The 18272-nt window shown below is 40.1% G+C and overlaps 4 protein-coding genes across 6 annotated transcripts; 1 reads left to right on the top strand and 3 right to left on the bottom strand.

Annotated features, from left to right (window-relative positions):
- Positions 1-2220: 2220 nt before the first annotated feature.
- LOC116188464 (glycosyltransferase BC10-like) lies at positions 2221-5801 on the bottom strand. 2 transcript variants are annotated; one of them, XM_031517845.1, is made up of 2 exons: positions 4362-5801; positions 2221-2775 (listed from the first exon to the last, which is right to left on the bottom strand). In XM_031517845.1, the coding sequence occupies exons 1-2, from the start codon at positions 5598-5600 to the stop codon at positions 2767-2769; spliced, it is 1248 nt and encodes a 415-aa protein (XP_031373705.1). In that variant the 5' UTR covers positions 5601-5801; the 3' UTR covers positions 2221-2766. The 2 variants fall into 2 exon arrangements, with proteins under 2 accessions (XP_031373705.1, XP_031373704.1); XM_031517844.1 differs by lacking the exon at positions 2221-2775 and adding an exon at positions 2789-3658.
- Positions 5802-9104: 3303 nt separating this feature from the next.
- Positions 9105-12316, top strand: LOC116187175 (dnaJ protein homolog). 2 transcript variants are annotated; one of them, XM_031515788.1, is made up of 7 exons: positions 9105-9256; positions 9359-9539; positions 10203-10368; positions 10589-10730; positions 10816-11092; positions 11264-11462; positions 11670-11992. In XM_031515788.1, exons 2-7 carry the CDS (start codon positions 9390-9392, stop codon positions 11990-11992), a joined length of 1257 nt encoding a protein of 418 aa, XP_031371648.1. In that variant the 5' UTR covers positions 9105-9256; positions 9359-9389. The 2 variants fall into 2 exon arrangements, with proteins under 2 accessions (XP_031371648.1, XP_031371647.1); XM_031515787.1 differs by lacking the exon at positions 9105-9256 and having other exon boundaries at positions 9390-9539; positions 11670-12316.
- A 957-nt stretch (positions 12317-13273) lies between these two features.
- LOC116187178 (putative RING-H2 finger protein ATL71) lies at positions 13274-14341 on the bottom strand. Its single transcript, XM_031515792.1, has one exon. The coding sequence runs from the start codon at positions 14148-14150 to the stop codon at positions 13629-13631; it is 522 nt and encodes a 173-aa protein (XP_031371652.1). The 5' UTR covers positions 14151-14341; the 3' UTR covers positions 13274-13628.
- Positions 14342-14685: 344 nt separating this feature from the next.
- LOC116187177 (cucumber peeling cupredoxin-like) lies at positions 14686-16225 on the bottom strand. The gene is made up of 2 exons (XM_031515790.1): positions 15853-16225; positions 14686-15752 (listed from the first exon to the last, which is right to left on the bottom strand). The coding sequence occupies exons 1-2, from the start codon at positions 16061-16063 to the stop codon at positions 15277-15279; spliced, it is 687 nt and encodes a 228-aa protein (XP_031371650.1). The 5' UTR covers positions 16064-16225; the 3' UTR covers positions 14686-15276.
- Between the last annotated feature and the right edge of the window lie 2047 nt (positions 16226-18272).

Here is an 18272-nt window from a genome sequence, read left to right as displayed (position 1 = left end):
CTTTGGACGGCTTTGATTTCACTTTTGAGAGGCAAAAATAGACCATAAACAGATCCCAGCCGTCCAAATTTTGTCAAATCACGTGCTCGAAAGAAAGAGAATGAGAGCATAAATTAGCTAGTGGTGATTAATGATAATAATAACAATAATAAAGAGGTAAAGAAATTCCATCTAATGTTGTGTGTTGTATTGATTCCAAAGGACAACATAGGATAGGAGATTGATGATGCGGGCCGCATGCAGCATGTACCCAGCAAGTTGGTCATTACTATAATTTACGCCATTTCAAGCCTCGAAAAAGGAAAATCATCAATGCATCCTTATATATACATTATACCGAGGTATAGGTGGAGATCCTCCTAGCTAGTCAGTGACAATATATCATTAATTGCGTGGACAATATATGAAGAAATATAATTCCAGCGTGTAGAATAAGTATTTCATCAATCTAAACAGTATAAAAGCTACATACTCTATATGACTCAACCGAATCCCTATGTGGCCAACTACATGGACCCGATCTCATAACCTACTTGTTGGACCGAAAGGAAGACATAGAGCACAATTCTATGTTAATTAATCGATATATAATATCAGGGACGATGACTGGTCATAAAGCACGAGATTGAGTGCATTTCTCCCAACATATTTTAATGATTTCAATGTTGATAAAGAGCTAGCTGGGAAGAGCTAGCAGATCAGACATCAGAGAGTTTTGATATCCGATGTTTATATATAGCTATGTGTTCTGTGGGATTGGTAATATTAATTTGGTCATATTTCCCAATCAGATTATTAAAGGCTAAGACCAAGAGAGGAAAAAAAATTAAATTAAATTAAGAAGGAAAGGCACATATTATTTGCCGATGGATATGACAATTATTGTTGCTTAATTTGCTTGTGTGAGTGTTAGTTGGTGTGTGGGATACTACAAATTAAAGCATTAAGCAAAGCTAGGTGTCAACTTGTGATAGAACATTTAAAACTTCCAATATGTTAAAGACTTAAGCCAGCCCCCACTTACATAAAACTAAGATGTTATAAAATGATTTGAGAATATTTATTGCTTTCTTTTTTATTATCAAAAGTTACATATAACAAAATAGAAAAAAGATAGGGAAAAATGGTAATAAAATAAAAAAAGGGCCTATTCCTTTTGAAGTTGCATTGGTGGGTCTATCAGTCACCATCATCATCATCTTAATAAATTGTTGTTGTTATTATTGTTTTGGTTGTTGCCCAATTCCATTATGTTTCCAATTGATATCAAGCATACATTCATAACTGGTGTTATTGTACGTACGTATGTATAAGCCGACATTGACATCATCATGCGTTTACATCTCTATTTATTTATTTTTATATTACCTATATTAATATATAATAGAAAAATATACTCTATTTATTATTCATTAACTCTAGTCTTGTGGGAATTACATGAAATATATAAATAAAAGGAAAAAAAGAAGGCAAATTTGCTAGATATGGGCTCAAGCCCAACTCTACAGATTCGCCGCTGAAGCCCATAAGCCCAACTAAGAAACAATGTTGCATACACGCATATATAACAGACCAGACCACCTACCTATAAACTTAATGACCCACTCCATAATTATGGGCCCTTTCAATTCTCTCTTATTAATAATAACTGAAGGAAACAGTAGTTGTGGAATGTGCATACATAAAATGACGATGACGATGACGATGCATACAACTTTCACTTTTGTAACTATTTTAACTCGATGCCTTCATATTGCACACTTCCATTTATGAGCTGCATTCCCTCAGTGTGTATATATTGTCGGCACGGCAACCATTTGTCGATTTTCATCTTAAGAAAACCATATACAAGTATCATTCCTAATGAATAACTATCGCTTAGGAGACGGATTCAGGGATGGATTTAGGGGAGAGGGGACTGTCGGACTCATGAAAAGTTACAAAATTTATAATATTTTTATCGAATTTCCAATTTTTCTATGAAGTTATCGTCTTTTGCCCCCCATTGACTTCAGATTGTACTATTCATTTATTTCCTGTAGAATTTCACTCTCCTTGGACTAAATTTCAAGATCCGTCTTTGCTCGATCTCAACTTTTTGTCTTGTTTCTGTTTTCCCGTGTCATTATTAACTGTTGACTTCAATGCAGATTGGGAGAGTGAGAGGGGGAGAGAATGCAAGTTGGATGTGGAATAAAGAAGTCTGAGAGCAAGCAAATGGATAGAAGAAGATAGAAAATTAATCCCATCACCACTCGATACAGAAAATAAAGAAAAAAGAGGCAATTCCCAGACTTTTTTTTTTTTTTTTCCTGGGCATTTGCTTTTTCCTTAATCCACTCTCAGATTCTATGCATTGCTCATTCATATCCCTTCTCTCTCTCCCATTCCATGCTATACTTAACCCAAAATAAAAGGGAGAATAAAGAAGCAAAAAAGAGCGACACTCTTTATATGCAATTAGACACTCAATTTCACTCATTCACTCACTCTCAGACTCACCTTTCACTCTCTATATTTACATTACAAAGCGAAGTGACACTGACAGACAAGAACACCAATATACTTACAATTGACTGACCATTGGCATTCATTCATTCATTTGATTGGATAATATTGTTGGACTGGGTTCTGCTGGGGAACTCACTCTATTCTTTTTCATAAAATTCCCACAAACACTCCCAAGCTCCAACACACCAAGCCAAAAAGATTCCTTTCCCTCCCCCTCTCCCTTCTCCTTCCTTGTTTGTATGCATGCCCTCCTCCTCAGATTCCCTGAACCAAAAAAATAAATTCCAAAGGCACCAGATGAAATCCGAATGTTTGCAGGGCAGAGAAGATCTAACGTGAGAAAGACAACCACCATCATCGTCAGATTCAGACCTAGACTGAGTGACTCATCATAGCCTTGTAACGCAACTCAATCACACACAATCATCAGATTCGGACCAACAAGACTGATTCATTGCCTTGTAACCCAACACAATCAGAAGGCAAATGCAGTCTTTCATTTTCTCTACTTTCTGCTACTTTATGCAATCCATACACATATACACATTCATACACACGCAAAGTGCCATTTCCTCTATTTGGGTCACTTTCAAACGCATGCAAAACAGCAGAGCTTGTCTTTGTACTTTAGACTTCCCATGTGGACAAACACAAGATGGCCTCAGAATCAGATTCTCTAATCCAACGCCAACAATCCCATACGAAATGCATATATAATAATTAAGTTGGCAAATCCCATCATCTGACCTCATAAAACTTCACAATCTTTCAGTCCTTTTATATATATAACCGACATACAATTTCACATTTAAACACCAAACACAGGACAGATTACAGACAGGTGCTCCTTCTTGGTGACCCAACTGTGTCCCAACCCAATCCCTTCATTACCATGGGCTACATCACATATAAGGTTAAGTTCATGGTCACATCGCTGTGCCCACCTAAGCTCGAGTACGACCTCTCATAAACCTAATCTTTCAAAGTCGTAACAGTAGCATTCAATCCAATGATACCGACAGTAGACTACTCTATATTTTATATGTGACCATGATCATGATGATGCGTACCTATACCCGCACGACTAGGCGGGCAACCGTTCTTTCGATTGCATTGCCAGACAAAAGCATTTATCTTGTCCCAGCTCCTGAAAGGGACACAATTCTGATGAACGTAACGTGTATGGTACTAATTTTTCCAATTCCATCTATGGTACTAGTTCTTTTTGGTCGGCAAGGGCAATGAACGCAGCTCAACATCATTGTTTCTAACTTAGAAAAAAATTCCAATTGTAGTTCTTCACACGTTTTCCATCCAAAGCACTTCAAAATTTACAGCTCTTGAATTGGCAGAAAGAATAAAGAAAGAAATCGGCAGATCTTAGTGTTTTTGTGGCAAGAACAGGAGACCGAGTCATCAAACACTATAAAACCACCACGTGAGTGCAAAATATAAGCTATTTCCATATAAATCAGTTAAGCAGCAAGCAAAAATCACTCCTAGTTAGTATGCGAGATCGAACCATGAAAAGAAATTGTGACTCTGACATATAAACTGACTAATCAATCAAAGATTATGTCACAAATCACAAGTTCACGACACCAAAATCAGAGGTTTTCATATAAACTAAGAACTATCAAGTTATGAACAATTCCCAAATTGGGAACCAAAAGGGGCACCCCTAAAGGTCACAACTTTAAACTGTTTTCGTTCAGTTTGGCTATCTCACAGAACAAAAATCTAACTTTGGCCCGTACTTCCAGCTCGGATTATCAGTTCTTGTCAATCATCATCCATGTTGGCACAACAATAGAAATAAAATAAATGAAAAGGATGGTCCATTCACTCACCGAGTCACCGGAGGAGCTGATTTCAGTCCCGAAAATGATGTCATCGGCCATATCCATCAGTGGCCGCAAGGACTCTGGCGAAAATTTCCTTGCGAAGAAGTGCGAATAACCCAAGTCTGACTCCCTCAACTGGTAAACAAGGTCGGGCGAGATCTCATCAGGCCCGTATAAATGAGGGTGCCCGTCGAAACTGCCCGTCCAGTTCACCCTCGTGAGCGTATAATGGCCGCAACCCTTCGGGTCTGCCATCGATAGCAGCGTAGGGAAATAGTGCTCTTCGGGGTAACACGACTCCTTATTTAAACAGGGCAGCCTAAATTTCCTCCACAGCTTCCGGTCCTTGATCGCCAGCAAAGAGTGCCTCCTGGTTAACATGAAGAACTGAGACCCCACTCGGAATTGCTCGAAAGGAACTTCCGGTAGCATGACATCCTCTCCTCGAGCTGTGTACCGTTCATAAAGGTTCGGCTCGTCAGAAAGGATCTCGATGAAACTGGGGAATTTGGAGGGGTTAATGTAGGCCTGGACGGCTTCGAGGGAGTTTCCGAAGAGGGTTTTGTACATGAAGCTGAAGGAGTGGAGAGGGATGCAGTGTTGGGAGACTAGGGCGAAGTAGAAGTTTGCCGGGTCGTCAAGCAGGGCGGAGGCGAGGAGCCTCCGGGCAGCCGCTATCAGCGCTGGCGTCGCCCGTTCAGTCCGTTTCGACACGATGAATCGGCCATCGAAAACTCCTCCAGGAGACCGGTATCCCGAATCCCATATCGACCTTGCAGGCCAGGAGAGCAAAAGGTGGTTACTGTGCTTGCGCGAACCAGTGAGCCGCACTCTTTTGCCAGAGGACGCGGTGCTGGTCCGTGAGCTGGAGTTGGTGTTGCTCGACTTCATGGCCGGGTCGGCGTGGATGTAGATGTTGTAGAGGTGGTCATGGCCCTTGAAGAAGCGCTCCCACAGAGGGGCGAAGGTGAGGTCGGAGTTCGTGAGGAAGAGGAAGGCGATCTTGGGCCGCGGCTTCTTGAGGCCCAACCGGTTGCACTTTGGAGGGCGTCCTGCCGGGGTGGCTGCCCTGCGAAACAGCGAGAGGTCATCGAGCTCATCGGACGCGGCGGCGGAAGGCAGGATAAGGGGCGAGGAGGGAACAGGGGCGGCGGCCTTGGAGGGGAGAATGCTGGAGGAGAAGAGGTAGACCACGGGGAGGGAGAGGAACAGTGCAAAGCAGACCACGAGGGGAGATGAGAACATGGTGGGATGGACTGGGCGACGGTTTCTCTTCCTCTGAGGGTAGAGTGAGATGCGAAGCTAGAAAGGGTATGGGTGCTGCCCGGGAAGAGAGAGAAACCGTGGAAAAGGTGTCATCTTGGAGGCTGGAGGGTCAGCGAAGCAAGAAATGGATTTGATTTCGAGGAGGAGGAGGAGGAAAGAGGAGGAAGAAAGTGACACTTACCAATCAAAAGGGAAGAGGGAGAGAGAGAGAGGAAAAGCATGCAAGGTCTGTTTTGGCTTCTTCTTCAGACTGGAACGAAGTGCAAGCAGAGTAGAAACTGCAGAGCAGGCAGAGTGACTGACACGAGAGAGAGAGAGAGAGAGAGAGAGAGAGGAGATGTCAGCAGATGGTGGTGGTGGGGCTGCTGCGGCAGGAAGTGAAACTGACGGAGGAGATGGAGAGTCTTTGTCCAATATATTCTTATATTTTTGAAATTATTTTTCGTAATAATCTTTCTTTAAGAAATATTTTCTACATTGGTCTTATAAAACTTCTTCATTTGTTTCTAAAGCCCCTGAAACTCTATTATCGAAAAAAAAGTTCCTGAAACTCTTTTACTATTTTATTTGATGTCCCTTTCATAAACTTATAAACTGAAAAATAAAAAGAAAAGCAACTTAATATAAAATAGGGAGAATGAGGGGGGGCGGCGGAGGTGAGCATGGTTTGCTTCTGTTTGCTCGTGTCGAACTAAAAACAAAATGATTAAGTTCGAGTGATAAATTCAAATCTTAATCACTTTGTGATTAAAAAAAAAAAGGCAAATATTTTACGTGAGTCTGGTGATCTTGAGGATCGTGGTCAATGTTGGGGTGGAACCTAGGGGTGTACAAAGAACACAAAAACAATTTAATTAATCTATGAGTCCAATCGAATCTAATAAACAAGAATCTAACTTCTCAAATTGATTCTAATTCCATGCGATTTTAACCAAAAAGAAATTCGATAATAAATTTATTGTATTCAATCCGATGAACTACGGTCCACTAAACCTAACAGCTTTAGTAAAATTTATTTTAAAAAAATACTAAAATAATATGCTAAGATAAGTAAAATAACTCAATAATTGAATAATGAAATAAGAAAAATACTAATCTAAAATCAATTTTGTTTACTGTTTGATTCATGACAATTGTGTCCAATGTAGCCGAACCCAATTATTTCTTTCTAATCTAATAATTTTTTAAGAAAAAATTTAGTTAACGAAATAAAAAATGGGTTATATTTGATTTGACTATATCTCATAAAATAAGTTATGGTCTGAACTTATAACCTCGAACTGTATAGAAGCATTTTTAAGCCAAAAAATTAAAGCATTTTGTTTTTGTTTCAGCATGATTTTCGAATCGAACCATGGCATGCCCAACCTATGGCATGCCGCGGTTTGATTCGGAAATCACGTCTTTTGGAAAGAACCGCTAAATTAAGTTCCGGTTTAGGTGAAGGAAGTATGACTGCCTTACCCACCACCTCTCCGTTCGTAATTTTACCCTGCCTTTCGTTTTTTTATATATATTTTTTCCATCATTTATTTTATAAGTTTCATAAAGGGACTTAAAAATAAAATAGTGAAAAATTTTTAGGGACTAGAAAACAAATGAAAGATATTGTAAGACTATTATGCCAAATAGTTTGTCAAGAAAACTATTACGGAAATAGTTTCAGAAAGAAGACCATTTGAGCAAAAACTCGGAGATTGATGGGTAAACTTCCCCTGCACTTCGAGTGGATTCGTTTCCTTTTCTCCTTAGATTCACTTTCGGGCCTTGCATTAACTTCTTTACTTTTTTGGTAAATGGGCTTTCTCAGTCCAGTGGGCTTCATCTTAACTCGTCGATGGGCCTGTACATGTGGTCAATGGGCTTTCAATTTATGCCCAAGCCCACCAGCCCAATTACCTAGTCGGAATTTTCTCTCTATTGTTATTAACTAGCGGCATGCCCGTGCTCCGATTCTTCACAAAGTTTACTATCACACTTTTAACCAACGTATTAATTGGTTAACTGTACCATTTGCGTAATTTTAGAAAAGGCTAAATATACAGTTTTCATTTTTTACTAAATTTACTAATTACAAAGATTAATAGCTTCTGCGATTAATGCTTCGTTCGAGAGTGCGATTGCAATTGAATAAGTGTTTTTTTTTATTGAGTTTTAAGTATAAGCAACGTTTGGTGAATTTTTTTTTAAATCATGATTAAGCTAATTTCTGTTATTGGAAATGTGATTTTCTCCAACGTGTTAATTTGTCCTTATAAAAATTGATTATATTTATTATCCATTTTAAACATTATTTTTTATTTCAACAGTTTCAATAAATATTATTTTTAATTTCAACAGTTTCAAATTAATACTTTCCAAATGTTTTTGCTTATTCTAATATCAACACTTATTTTTCTGCAATTATATTCCACTACTTTTGTTTCAGCAATAGTACTCCAAAACCAAGCCTTAAGAGAAAGAAGAGAATACTCAAAGAGGGTATAGCGTAGTGACGCACTCCTTACTTGATAACTAAGAGATTTCAAACTTGACACAGGATTAGTCGTACTGGCCGTATTCATTTATTAAATATTTAAAATTTATGCATGGGATATTTATTTTATCTAATGATGATTCTTAGACTATTTTACTAGGGAAATTTTTAAAAGACGATAGTTAATTTATCAGAACCCACCTCACATGCTTTTCTAATTTCTCTTCTCATGGTGTTCTTACTATAACTATAAGCTAAAGAAAAGTATTATCATTGCCCACTCGAACTCTCCTGTTACACGGCGGCTTCGTCCCGATAGGATGTCCATAACTATAACAAGGGCTCGAGCAAATATGCTATTAATAGGCACTTCCGGGGTGCCTTGAGGTACCAAATCCACGCCCCATTTGCTGTCGATTCATCCCATTCCCTTTCTTTTTCTTTGTTTATGACGATTCGCAACAACAAGCGAGGTCCGTGTTAGATTATCATGAAGTTACGGGAGAACTTTCTCCCATCTCTCTCTCTCTATATATATATAGGAGGCTTTAATGGGTCAGTCAAAGGTTAGACTAAGACGTGCATATAGACATTAATAAATAAATACGACATGTTATGTATTTTTACACACATGTATGTATAATTGTGCAAGTTGAGAGGACCAACAAGAAAAGTCTCATTTGGCTGACAAAACAAAATTTTCCTTTAATTAAAAATTATTTTAGTGATCAAAAGAGAATATAATGCAATAATCTATATTTTTATTTTTTAATATAGAGATGTTCAGGCTCGACATCTAATGAAATAATTATATTATTCTATTAATTATTTACGATTTTTTTTATTATATTAAAACTTTGAACCGGCTTTATAATTAAAAAAAAATCATTTTAGTGGACGCGGATCTTTACTGAAACCCCACACAAGTCCCGTATGGTATGGGAGAGAGTTTCTAGATCCTTCCGCCTTGCTATTTGCCTTCTCTACTTCAGATCCTGACCGTCCATCCTCTGCCTATATAATTCCAGACCTAACACATTATTTGTCTCTCTCTCTCTCTCTCTCTTCACCCCCACGCTCTCGATCTGCAGCTTGCTCGTCCTCTCAAACCCTCGCGTTTCTCAGCTCTCTCACCCAAAGTCTGTCGATTCCATACCAGGTCTGCGTGTGATCTCTCCCCATCTCTGATTCCGATCCCTTCATCTCAGATTCGGTGTTTCGTACCGCTCTTGGATTCGATTGCAGTTGTTTCCTTTTGCAGATTCTGTGTGAGATTTGCCAAGTGAGACGAGATGTTTGGGAGAGCGCCCAAGAAGAGTGACAATACCAGGTACTATGAGATCCTCGGTGTCCCCAAGAATGCCTCCCAGGACGATCTCAAGAAGGCCTACAGGAAAGCCGCCATCAAGAACCACCCGGATAAGGGCGGTGACCCCGAGAAGGTACTGCTCTGCTGCCCACGCCACCGGTCGATTTGTGTGATCGACGTTCTCCTTTGTTGATTGGGTTTGATTTGGGAATCTGATCGGATTTGCTGATTTCTCTGTTCACTCCGTGTTGTCAATTTGTGATCTACAGCCTCGTAATTATCTGTGATGTTGTCATATAATTTTGAGCTCGCAGCAATCGCGTCCTTTATATCAGTTGTCCAATTCGCACGTTAAATTTTGGGTCTTTGAATTTGTCCGACAATTTTCAGGGTTACTCAGGTTATCTGGACCAGTTGGAAAAAAAAAAGAGAGTATATTTTCTGGCGAGACGTAGCTACTTGAGCTGAGAATGAGCATTAGATGCTATGCAGTGAAAGAACTTGATAGGATTGAGAAATGTAGGATGTTTCTTAAACTTGCCATGAAATATGGTCGCGAGCATTAGTGCACATGAATCTCAAGCGAATGCCTTCAATGTATCAGAGATGTATCTTGCTGTTTCTAGAACTGTTTGAGTTCTTCATGTGCTTAATTCTTCTGCATATACGATCTGATCTACAATTAGTTTTGGTTCCTTGACCCGGACGCTCACTTTGGCTTTATGTGTGTCTGTGGCCTCTTTTAAGCGGCACCTGAACTGTACTTATCTTCTTGTTCAATCATTTCGCATTGCAGTTTAAGGAGTTGGCTCAAGCCTATGAGGTTCTAAGTGACCCAGAGAAACGTGAAATTTATGATCAGTATGGCGAGGATGCCCTCAAGGAAGGAATGGGCGGTGGAGGCGGTGGGCATGATCCCTTTGACATTTTCCAGTCTTTCTTTGGTGGCAGCCCGTTTGGTGGTAAGAATCAGCACTCGCGCGCGCACGTACATACACGCACGCACACACAAAAGCTGCAATAGCCCCCTGTTGCATTTCGGTTTAAGCTCATTCTAAATCTCGGATATGATATTCATCATAGCATTTGTCTAGTCTTTGCAGATATATTTTTTCACTAGTTTGTTCCCTTTTATGCGATGTGACTTCTATTGCCATCCTAATAATTTCATCTTGTTCCCAGGTGGTGGCAGCAGCCGAGGCCGAAGGCAGAGGAGGGGTGAGGATGTTATCCACCCTCTTAAGGTTTCCTTGGAAGATCTCTACAATGGTACATCCAAGAAGCTATCTCTATCTCGCAACGTAATATGCTCCAAGTGCAAAGGGTGCGTACTTGAATCTTGTTATGATGATCTTGCTGGTATATGTATAGGATGCTGACGAGTTTTCTGGACTTGTAATAATTTACAGTAAAGGGTCCAAGTCTGGTGCATCGATGAAATGTGCGGGCTGTCAGGGTACCGGTATGAAGGTTTCTATTAGACACCTTGGTCCTTCAATGATCCAACAAATGCAGCATGCTTGCAATGAGTGCAAGGGTACTGGTGAGACCATCAATGACAAGGACCGCTGCCCTCAGTGCAAGGGTGAAAAGGTCGTGCAAGAGAAGAAAGTGTTGGAAGTCATTGTTGAGAAGGGTATGCAGAACGGACAGAAGATAACATTCCCGGGAGAAGCTGATGAGGCGGTAAGTTAAAATAAATGTTGGATTTATGCTCCCTGTCGCTGTATTGGAGGAGTGTCATAACTTATTTGTCATTGGGGTTAATGCACTTTCTAGTAGTGTTAATATGTGTTGGTTGTAGTTCCATGTTGTTGATGGGATTGTTCTGATTTGTCTCATCTTTTTGGCTTGCAGCCCGACACTATCACGGGAGACATAGTTTTTGTCCTGCAACAGAAGGAGCACCCTAAGTTCAAAAGAAAGGGTGATGACTTGTTCTATGAACACACATTGTCGCTTACGGAGGCACTCTGTGGCTTCCAATTTATCTTGACACATATGGATGGTAGGCAGCTGCTGATTAAGTCTCAACCCGGGGAAGTGGTCAAGCCTGGTGAGTGAGCTGTGTCTACTGACAGCGTTAAATAATGACGATCGTTGCTTGATGGCTAGTAAAATTTGACCCTTAAGGGTGTATTTCTCTATGGTCTTACAACTGATTGACTGTTAGTCACTGTATGAGATTTACATGCATGCATAGCCTGCCAAATCTGGTAATCGGTTGAATTATGGAGGCTTGACTGGTGAGTTGGTTGTACAGATCAATTCAAGGCTATAAATGATGAAGGGATGCCCATGTACCAGAGATCCTTCATGAAGGGGAAGCTGTACATCCACTTTTCGGTGGACTTCCCGGAATCGTTGATCCCAGACCAGTGCAAGGCACTGGAGACAATACTACCCCCAAGGACATCGGTGCAGCTGACAGACATGGAGCTGGATGAGTGTGAAGAGACAACCCTGCACGATGTGAACATCGAGGAGGAGATGAGGAGGAAGGCGCATGCACAGGCCCAGGAGGCGTACGAGGAGGACGACGACATGCCCGGAGGAGCCCAGAGGGTGCAATGCGCGCAGCAATGATCGGTTTGTGTGCAGTGCAGGAGATTCTCTTCTTCGAAGCTGTAGGACCAAGTGAAGCTGCTTAGGTGGGACAGGTAATATCCGAAGACGGTGATGAAAGTGGGGGGCTAGTGTGTCGACTTTTTATTGTTTATTGTCATGGCAAGTAATTTTTCAAGTGTGCTTTTTTTTTTTTTTACAGTATAAGTAGTAATATAGTAGGGGGGAAAGGAGGAACATTAGGGGCCTGAATTGAACTGGGTTTTGGATTCTTTTGCCATTTTTATAATCTGACGTTGATGATGATGGTGACAATGATCTTCTATTATCCAACAGTTTGCTGCTGCTGCTCTCTCTCTCTCTCTCTCTCTCTCTCTCTATCTAGAGGCTTCTTGGCCCCTTTATTGCCGCATTGGGCCAACATTTATTCCTATATCCTACCTGATCCCATCCTATTCTATTGATATAAAACTGCGCACGAGGATGGGCTAACTTAAGTGGGCTACATTCTTAATTAATCTTCGCAAACAAATTCTGTTAGAAATTGCAAAATCATCATCAACCCCCATTGACATCTCCTGTCTGTGTTTCTTTACGTTATTATTACAAGTTTAGTTCTCCTGAAGAACGATTCTGAAAATGTAGTTACGGAGTTGACTAAAACTTGCTGAGGTTAAAAAAAATAAGAGCCACGCAATTTGTCAAATCTCTCTCTCTCTCTCTCTCTCTGGTTCTCTATCATCAAACGGGATGGTGTGTTGTTTAAGCAATTTATTTAATTTTAATCACTTATATAACCTTTTCAGAAAGTAAAGGACGTGCCAGTAAAATTATAGGTAGTTGACCTAGTCAATTGTTTGATGCCATCGCAACTGGTTCGATCAATAAAAACCACTCGCTCTTAGTCTACTCGAAAGGGTCTTGACCACTGGTCAGTTTCGGGTCGGAGGAAAACAAAAAAATTCAAGAGAGAACATGTAGTTGTCTTTGTGATTATTTTAGCAGCTTAATTAAAACGAAAAAAAAAAAATCCGCAGCGCAGCCATTAGCCATTAGCCATTAGCCATCCTATCCTATCCTGTCCTGTCCGAGTAATAATCAGTCGAAAAACATAATAGAAATCGCATGGGTATTTAGAAGATTCAAAAAAAATTCCAAACCAATTGAGTCAGCCAAGTATATTCTTACACGTATCAATAAATTTCCCAATGGCCAGTACGATAAAACCACCACAATCAATGGAATGGAACCATCGATCGGGATCCCCGCCTCCTGCCAATAACAACAATTTCTTCAAATTTATTGGTGGAACAAAGCAAGAAGATATTATTCATCAACATATATATAACATTCACATATGTACGTAACGCCCTGCCCTCTGCGACCAACTCTAACTAGCACCTTTGCTTTGCATATTCGATGATGAAAAGAAAAAGAAAAAGAAAAAGAAAAAAGAGGTGATAGTGATACAATTAATTAGCTCGATAGGCTGGCTGTGGTAGGTGGGTAGCCCTAACTACACTAAATATTGATGATCAGGTACCCCTGAAAGAACCTACAACTGATCAAGAGGTACATTTAACTTTCAAATTAAACTAAGCTCAAACATCGCCAAAATTCCAAAATGATTAATTGATTGCATTCTTCACCGAATTGTTCATGGACGCATGAACACTGTAAAAGAAGGGTTCGACTCCTGACGTCGTGTCGAACCCGGACTACTGATCCCATCCCCGTGGAAATCCGTCACCCTGATCAATTGCTCCCTGCAGATCGGGCAAGTCGAATGCAGCTTCAACCACGGGTCCACACACGTGTGGTGAAAGAAATGCTTGCACTCCGGCAGAACCCTAACAGTGTCAGTCTCCTGGTAATCCAGCAAGCAAACGGGGCAAGTATTATTCGAATCGTCGAGATCTGCCTCGCCGACGTCCTTGGCTGCTTGCGAGTACTGGAGCTTCGGGTAGCTAAGGATGGTAGCTTCGTCAAGCCCGAGCTCTCGATCCTCATCATCATCCCCATCGGTACTGTCGTGATCGCTCGGCGCCGAAGCCCCGGCGAGTCGGACCGAAGTGTCTGAGTCTTGTCGCCTGCGAGCATAGAAGTAGGAGAGGAGGACGATGACCGTGAGGAACAATAGGACGCCGAGAGGAGGGAGGATGCCGTTGATGGTGCTCATCCGATTGATTACTGTTCGAGGATGAGCTAGCAGCAGGGAGGATCTGAGCCATTGGATATATATTATATGTGCACATATAGTTGCATAATATAATAATACGATAATTACGTTTACTACCGCATACTAAATTATATATATGCTAATTACATTAGTTATTTTAGAATGTCAACGCGGTTGCGATCGATCCTTTCTTTGATCGGGGACCACATCATATTATACGTTACATACGAAGGGAGAATTAAATCGAACATGTAATATTAATGTATATGAGATCTTTCTCGATGACATTTTGAATTTGATTTTGATATTCCAGCGCCAAAAAAAAAATTTTTTGATTTTGATATCATGGCTAACTAGGGTTCATCTACCAGTCTTAGTATACGAGTTTAAATTGTTATATAGTACTTCATAAAATTGTGGAATAATAAATTAAAGGGAAAAATCCCAGCATCAATTACTTTACGAATGGACTGCCTAAATGTTGTGGGGCACACTCTACTGTGTGTTTTGAGCATGCCGCTTTATTTCGTAGTCCAGAAAAATAGAAAATTTTCTACCAAGGACGTATACAATATTATATATATAGATACACACATTCAGGGTAAATATGTATATATATATATATATCTTGGTTTGCCAGATTAGATAAATCGATTTAACTCCCCTGAAAATGAAGAAAAAACGAACTGCAATTTATATATATATATTGGATAAGCACAAATTTATATTTCATTTCCTTTATAACGACAATAATCATTTTCTGTATATAGTTAGAATAAAGAAGCCGCCGTGCAATATGCATTCACCTATCAAAAAGGAAATACATAAATATATTTCACTTCCTTTAAAAAAGGTTTGTAAATTGAGTTTTAGTGGCAAGAAAAGGTTTCCACTTGGTCGATCTTTTTTTTTTTTGAGTAGTGGAGGACAAGTGGGGGTGTTGGATGTGAAAGATAATCAAAGCCAATTAATTTACCCCTATTAATTGATCAAGCAGCAATGGGCAAATTAATAATAATTTAAAACATTTTCGGCCGTTGGTCTTCTTCCTAAATCTGTTCAACCGACAACTCTGTAGTCTGTCTGTATGCCTTTACAATGCCAAAAACTTATAGACACTGTTCAGTCAGTTGCTTAGTATGGTTCCACTTCCACACGAAAACAGGGAAAATACGAGCTGAATCGTTATGAAGGACACCTTGATGAACCAACCGTGAAAGAGGCGGCCGGCCGATGAGTGAGAATCGGCAGTGGTCGATGGCGTGGGACCTGTAGGAGGAGCAGGGGATCCAGTTCCATTTCTTTCGGTTGGAGCCGGTTCCCACGGTGATAAAGCTGGAGTGGGCGAGAATGGAGCGGGAGAAGGTGACGTGGTTGTCGGGAAACTTATGCAGGAACGACGGGATGCTATAACCGATACTTTCTGCCCGAGCGAGCAATAGTTGGAGACGTTGCAGATGAAATAAGACTCGCCTTCCTGGATCAACAGGACGGTGGCAGGGCTCGAGTCGAATGCCCGGAATGGATTGCCTGCTGTGCAGGCTTCGTACTCTAGCTTCGACACTTGCATTACATTATAGAACCAAGGCTCGAAGTCGAAATCTGCAAGGAAGTTGGGGATTGAAATCAAAGAAACGTAAACGGGGGGGTGAAGAATGCTGGGAACTGGAAGTGATCGAAAAGGAAAGCTAGGACTGGTTACAGAGAGTGTCGCCAGTGAAGAAACGGCGAGAGGAGGACCAGTTGGCGTAGAAACCGGGAAATGGCGGGATGGTCCACTCCGAGCCTCCAACGATGTGTTGCAGAGCTGATGAGAGGCAGGGAAGCTGACCCATCACCATCAATAGGAGAAGAAGAACAGGAGACACGGACACTGGCCCTGCAGAGGATTTTGTCTGAAACTCCATTGCCATATAAATTAATTATGGAAGAAATGCATAGCACTGAAGGAGGAGCTTTTGGCTTTCAAGCTTCATTGTGGAAGATGTAATGTAACGGTTTATCTTATTCAAGGAAATTGGGTCGCCTCACCAGTTTAAATGTAATCAAATCATTAATTAATTACAGAAGAAGGATGTGGATGATTCATCACAATACAGAAGTCCCTACCTAGCTAGGGATATCATATATTGCAAGCGAGTCACAGCCACTCCCAACTCCATTTGCCTAATGAAAAAGGCTCTAACCCTGAAACAACGAAAAATCTCCGCCAATTCGGGGAAACAAACGGCCTCAATGACAAAAGCAAGAGCCACAAGTCAAATCAAGAACCAACCGATCAGCATCAAACTCTGTTTGAAAGAGATTTGATACCCAAGTTGTGAGTCATCTCAAAATTTCGACAGTCAAAGTATTTGACAACCCCTAATTACGATAAAAGACCCTCATTCAGTTCCCTGAGTTCCTGTGCTCTTTCTTAGTGCCGTAGCCAAAAGAAACAGAATCAAAAAGTTGTTTGTAAAGGCATCAAATTATAGCCTCAAAACAAGTGGCAACTCAAGGCACAGGCATACGGTTAACATGCTCAAGGAGCAACGAGGTCGGAAGCACAATAGGCTATACCTTAAATTGCCTCACGGCAAGGTACTGCCCAATGTGCCCACAACTTGGCCCATGCTGCCCAAATAGTCAAAACAGTCCACCCCGATGGGCCCAAGGAGGTCCCGCCCAGAGCACCTCCCCCAAGCACATGCCGAAAGCACACATCAGTTGGACGCAAAAGTTACTGAAGAACCAGCCATCACAAGATGGTCGAACATAACAAGGAACTGAGGAAAGCGGACATCATAAATAAAATAGACATAAAAGAAAAAAAGTCGACCGACATATGTTATTATCGGCCTCGAGAATACTACCAACTTGGGACGCTCTGTCAGGATGAACTCATCTTCATGGCGTGGAGAAAGAAGATCACAGCTCACAATTCCATTCATGACTTCTTTCTTTATTTCTTAGTAGTTGTAGAGCCTGTGTATTGCACGAGATAGTATACTAATCTAAAAATGCAATTATAATTAAAAATTAAAACGAGAAATTCATTCGAGAGTTAAAAGTGAAATAAAACTAATAAAATAAACAAATAATCTTCACATGTAGTGGTAGATGAACTTAGGGTAACCATTCGAGATATGAAACTCAAATAATCAATCTTGAGAAAGAATATGAGGAAAAAAAAGTAAAAATTAGATAAAATAAAATATTAAAAATTAAGATAAAATGAGAGAAAAAAAATCAAAATATAAATTTAATTAACTCACTTGCATCTAGAGATGAATATACGTTTCGAAACCTCGCGTCTAGTTGTAAACGTATTGTTTGAGAGCTGAATATGCTCATGTGTATGTGTATGGTAATTCCTATTTATAATTACCATATAGAATCTAGATAAAATATAACTTAATTTGTTTTCTTTTTTTGATGAACAAATTTGATTCGTAAGAAAATATTAGTCATATATATATATATATATAATAATATCTAATCTATTTTTAAAAAATAGATATATACAAAATCATATAATTTATATATACTTTTTTCCCTATATATACTGAAGTTGTCCATGTAACCATATATTAACATATATACTTAATTTCATTTTAATATTGATGTGATGAAATATTAATTTTTATTTAAAAAATTCAAGATTATTAAATATTATCTATATGCATAATAAAATCTTTCTCATTTATTTCATAAGAATTAAGAAGGGGAATAGATTGAGGTGCTGAGAAGTCGCTCCTCTGAACGGCATGGCTAAGTGCTGTCGTGATTATTCATTGCTTCGCTTTCTGTTGATCTTTTGCCCTCGTCCTGCATGAGGAGGGAACTAACATGTAAAAGATAGTGCTATCGCATGTAAATTCGAAACCAAGCAACAGCAGCACCGGGTATGGGTTTGCAATGAAAACATTATATCGACATAGTGCATATAACTCCTCAAGGCAGGGAAAATGCCTTTCATTTCTTACAAAGATCTAATTAAATGGCTTAGCCCTCATAGGGTCTCTCGAACTATACTCTAGGAGCTATCTCACGCTAGAAGACTGAAAATCTCAAACACCCTCGGAGTGGCCGAAAACGGGTCGGATAACAGCATTTCAGTTCTGTCACGGGAGACGGCTA

Source organism: Punica granatum, chromosome 8, assembly GCF_007655135.1.
Source record: "Punica granatum isolate Tunisia-2019 chromosome 8, ASM765513v2, whole genome shotgun sequence".
NCBI classification, from domain to species: Eukaryota; Viridiplantae; Streptophyta; class Magnoliopsida; order Myrtales; family Lythraceae; genus Punica; species Punica granatum.
Note: the sequence above shows the minus strand (reverse complement) of the source record. Positions and strands in the feature narration are given on the sequence as shown.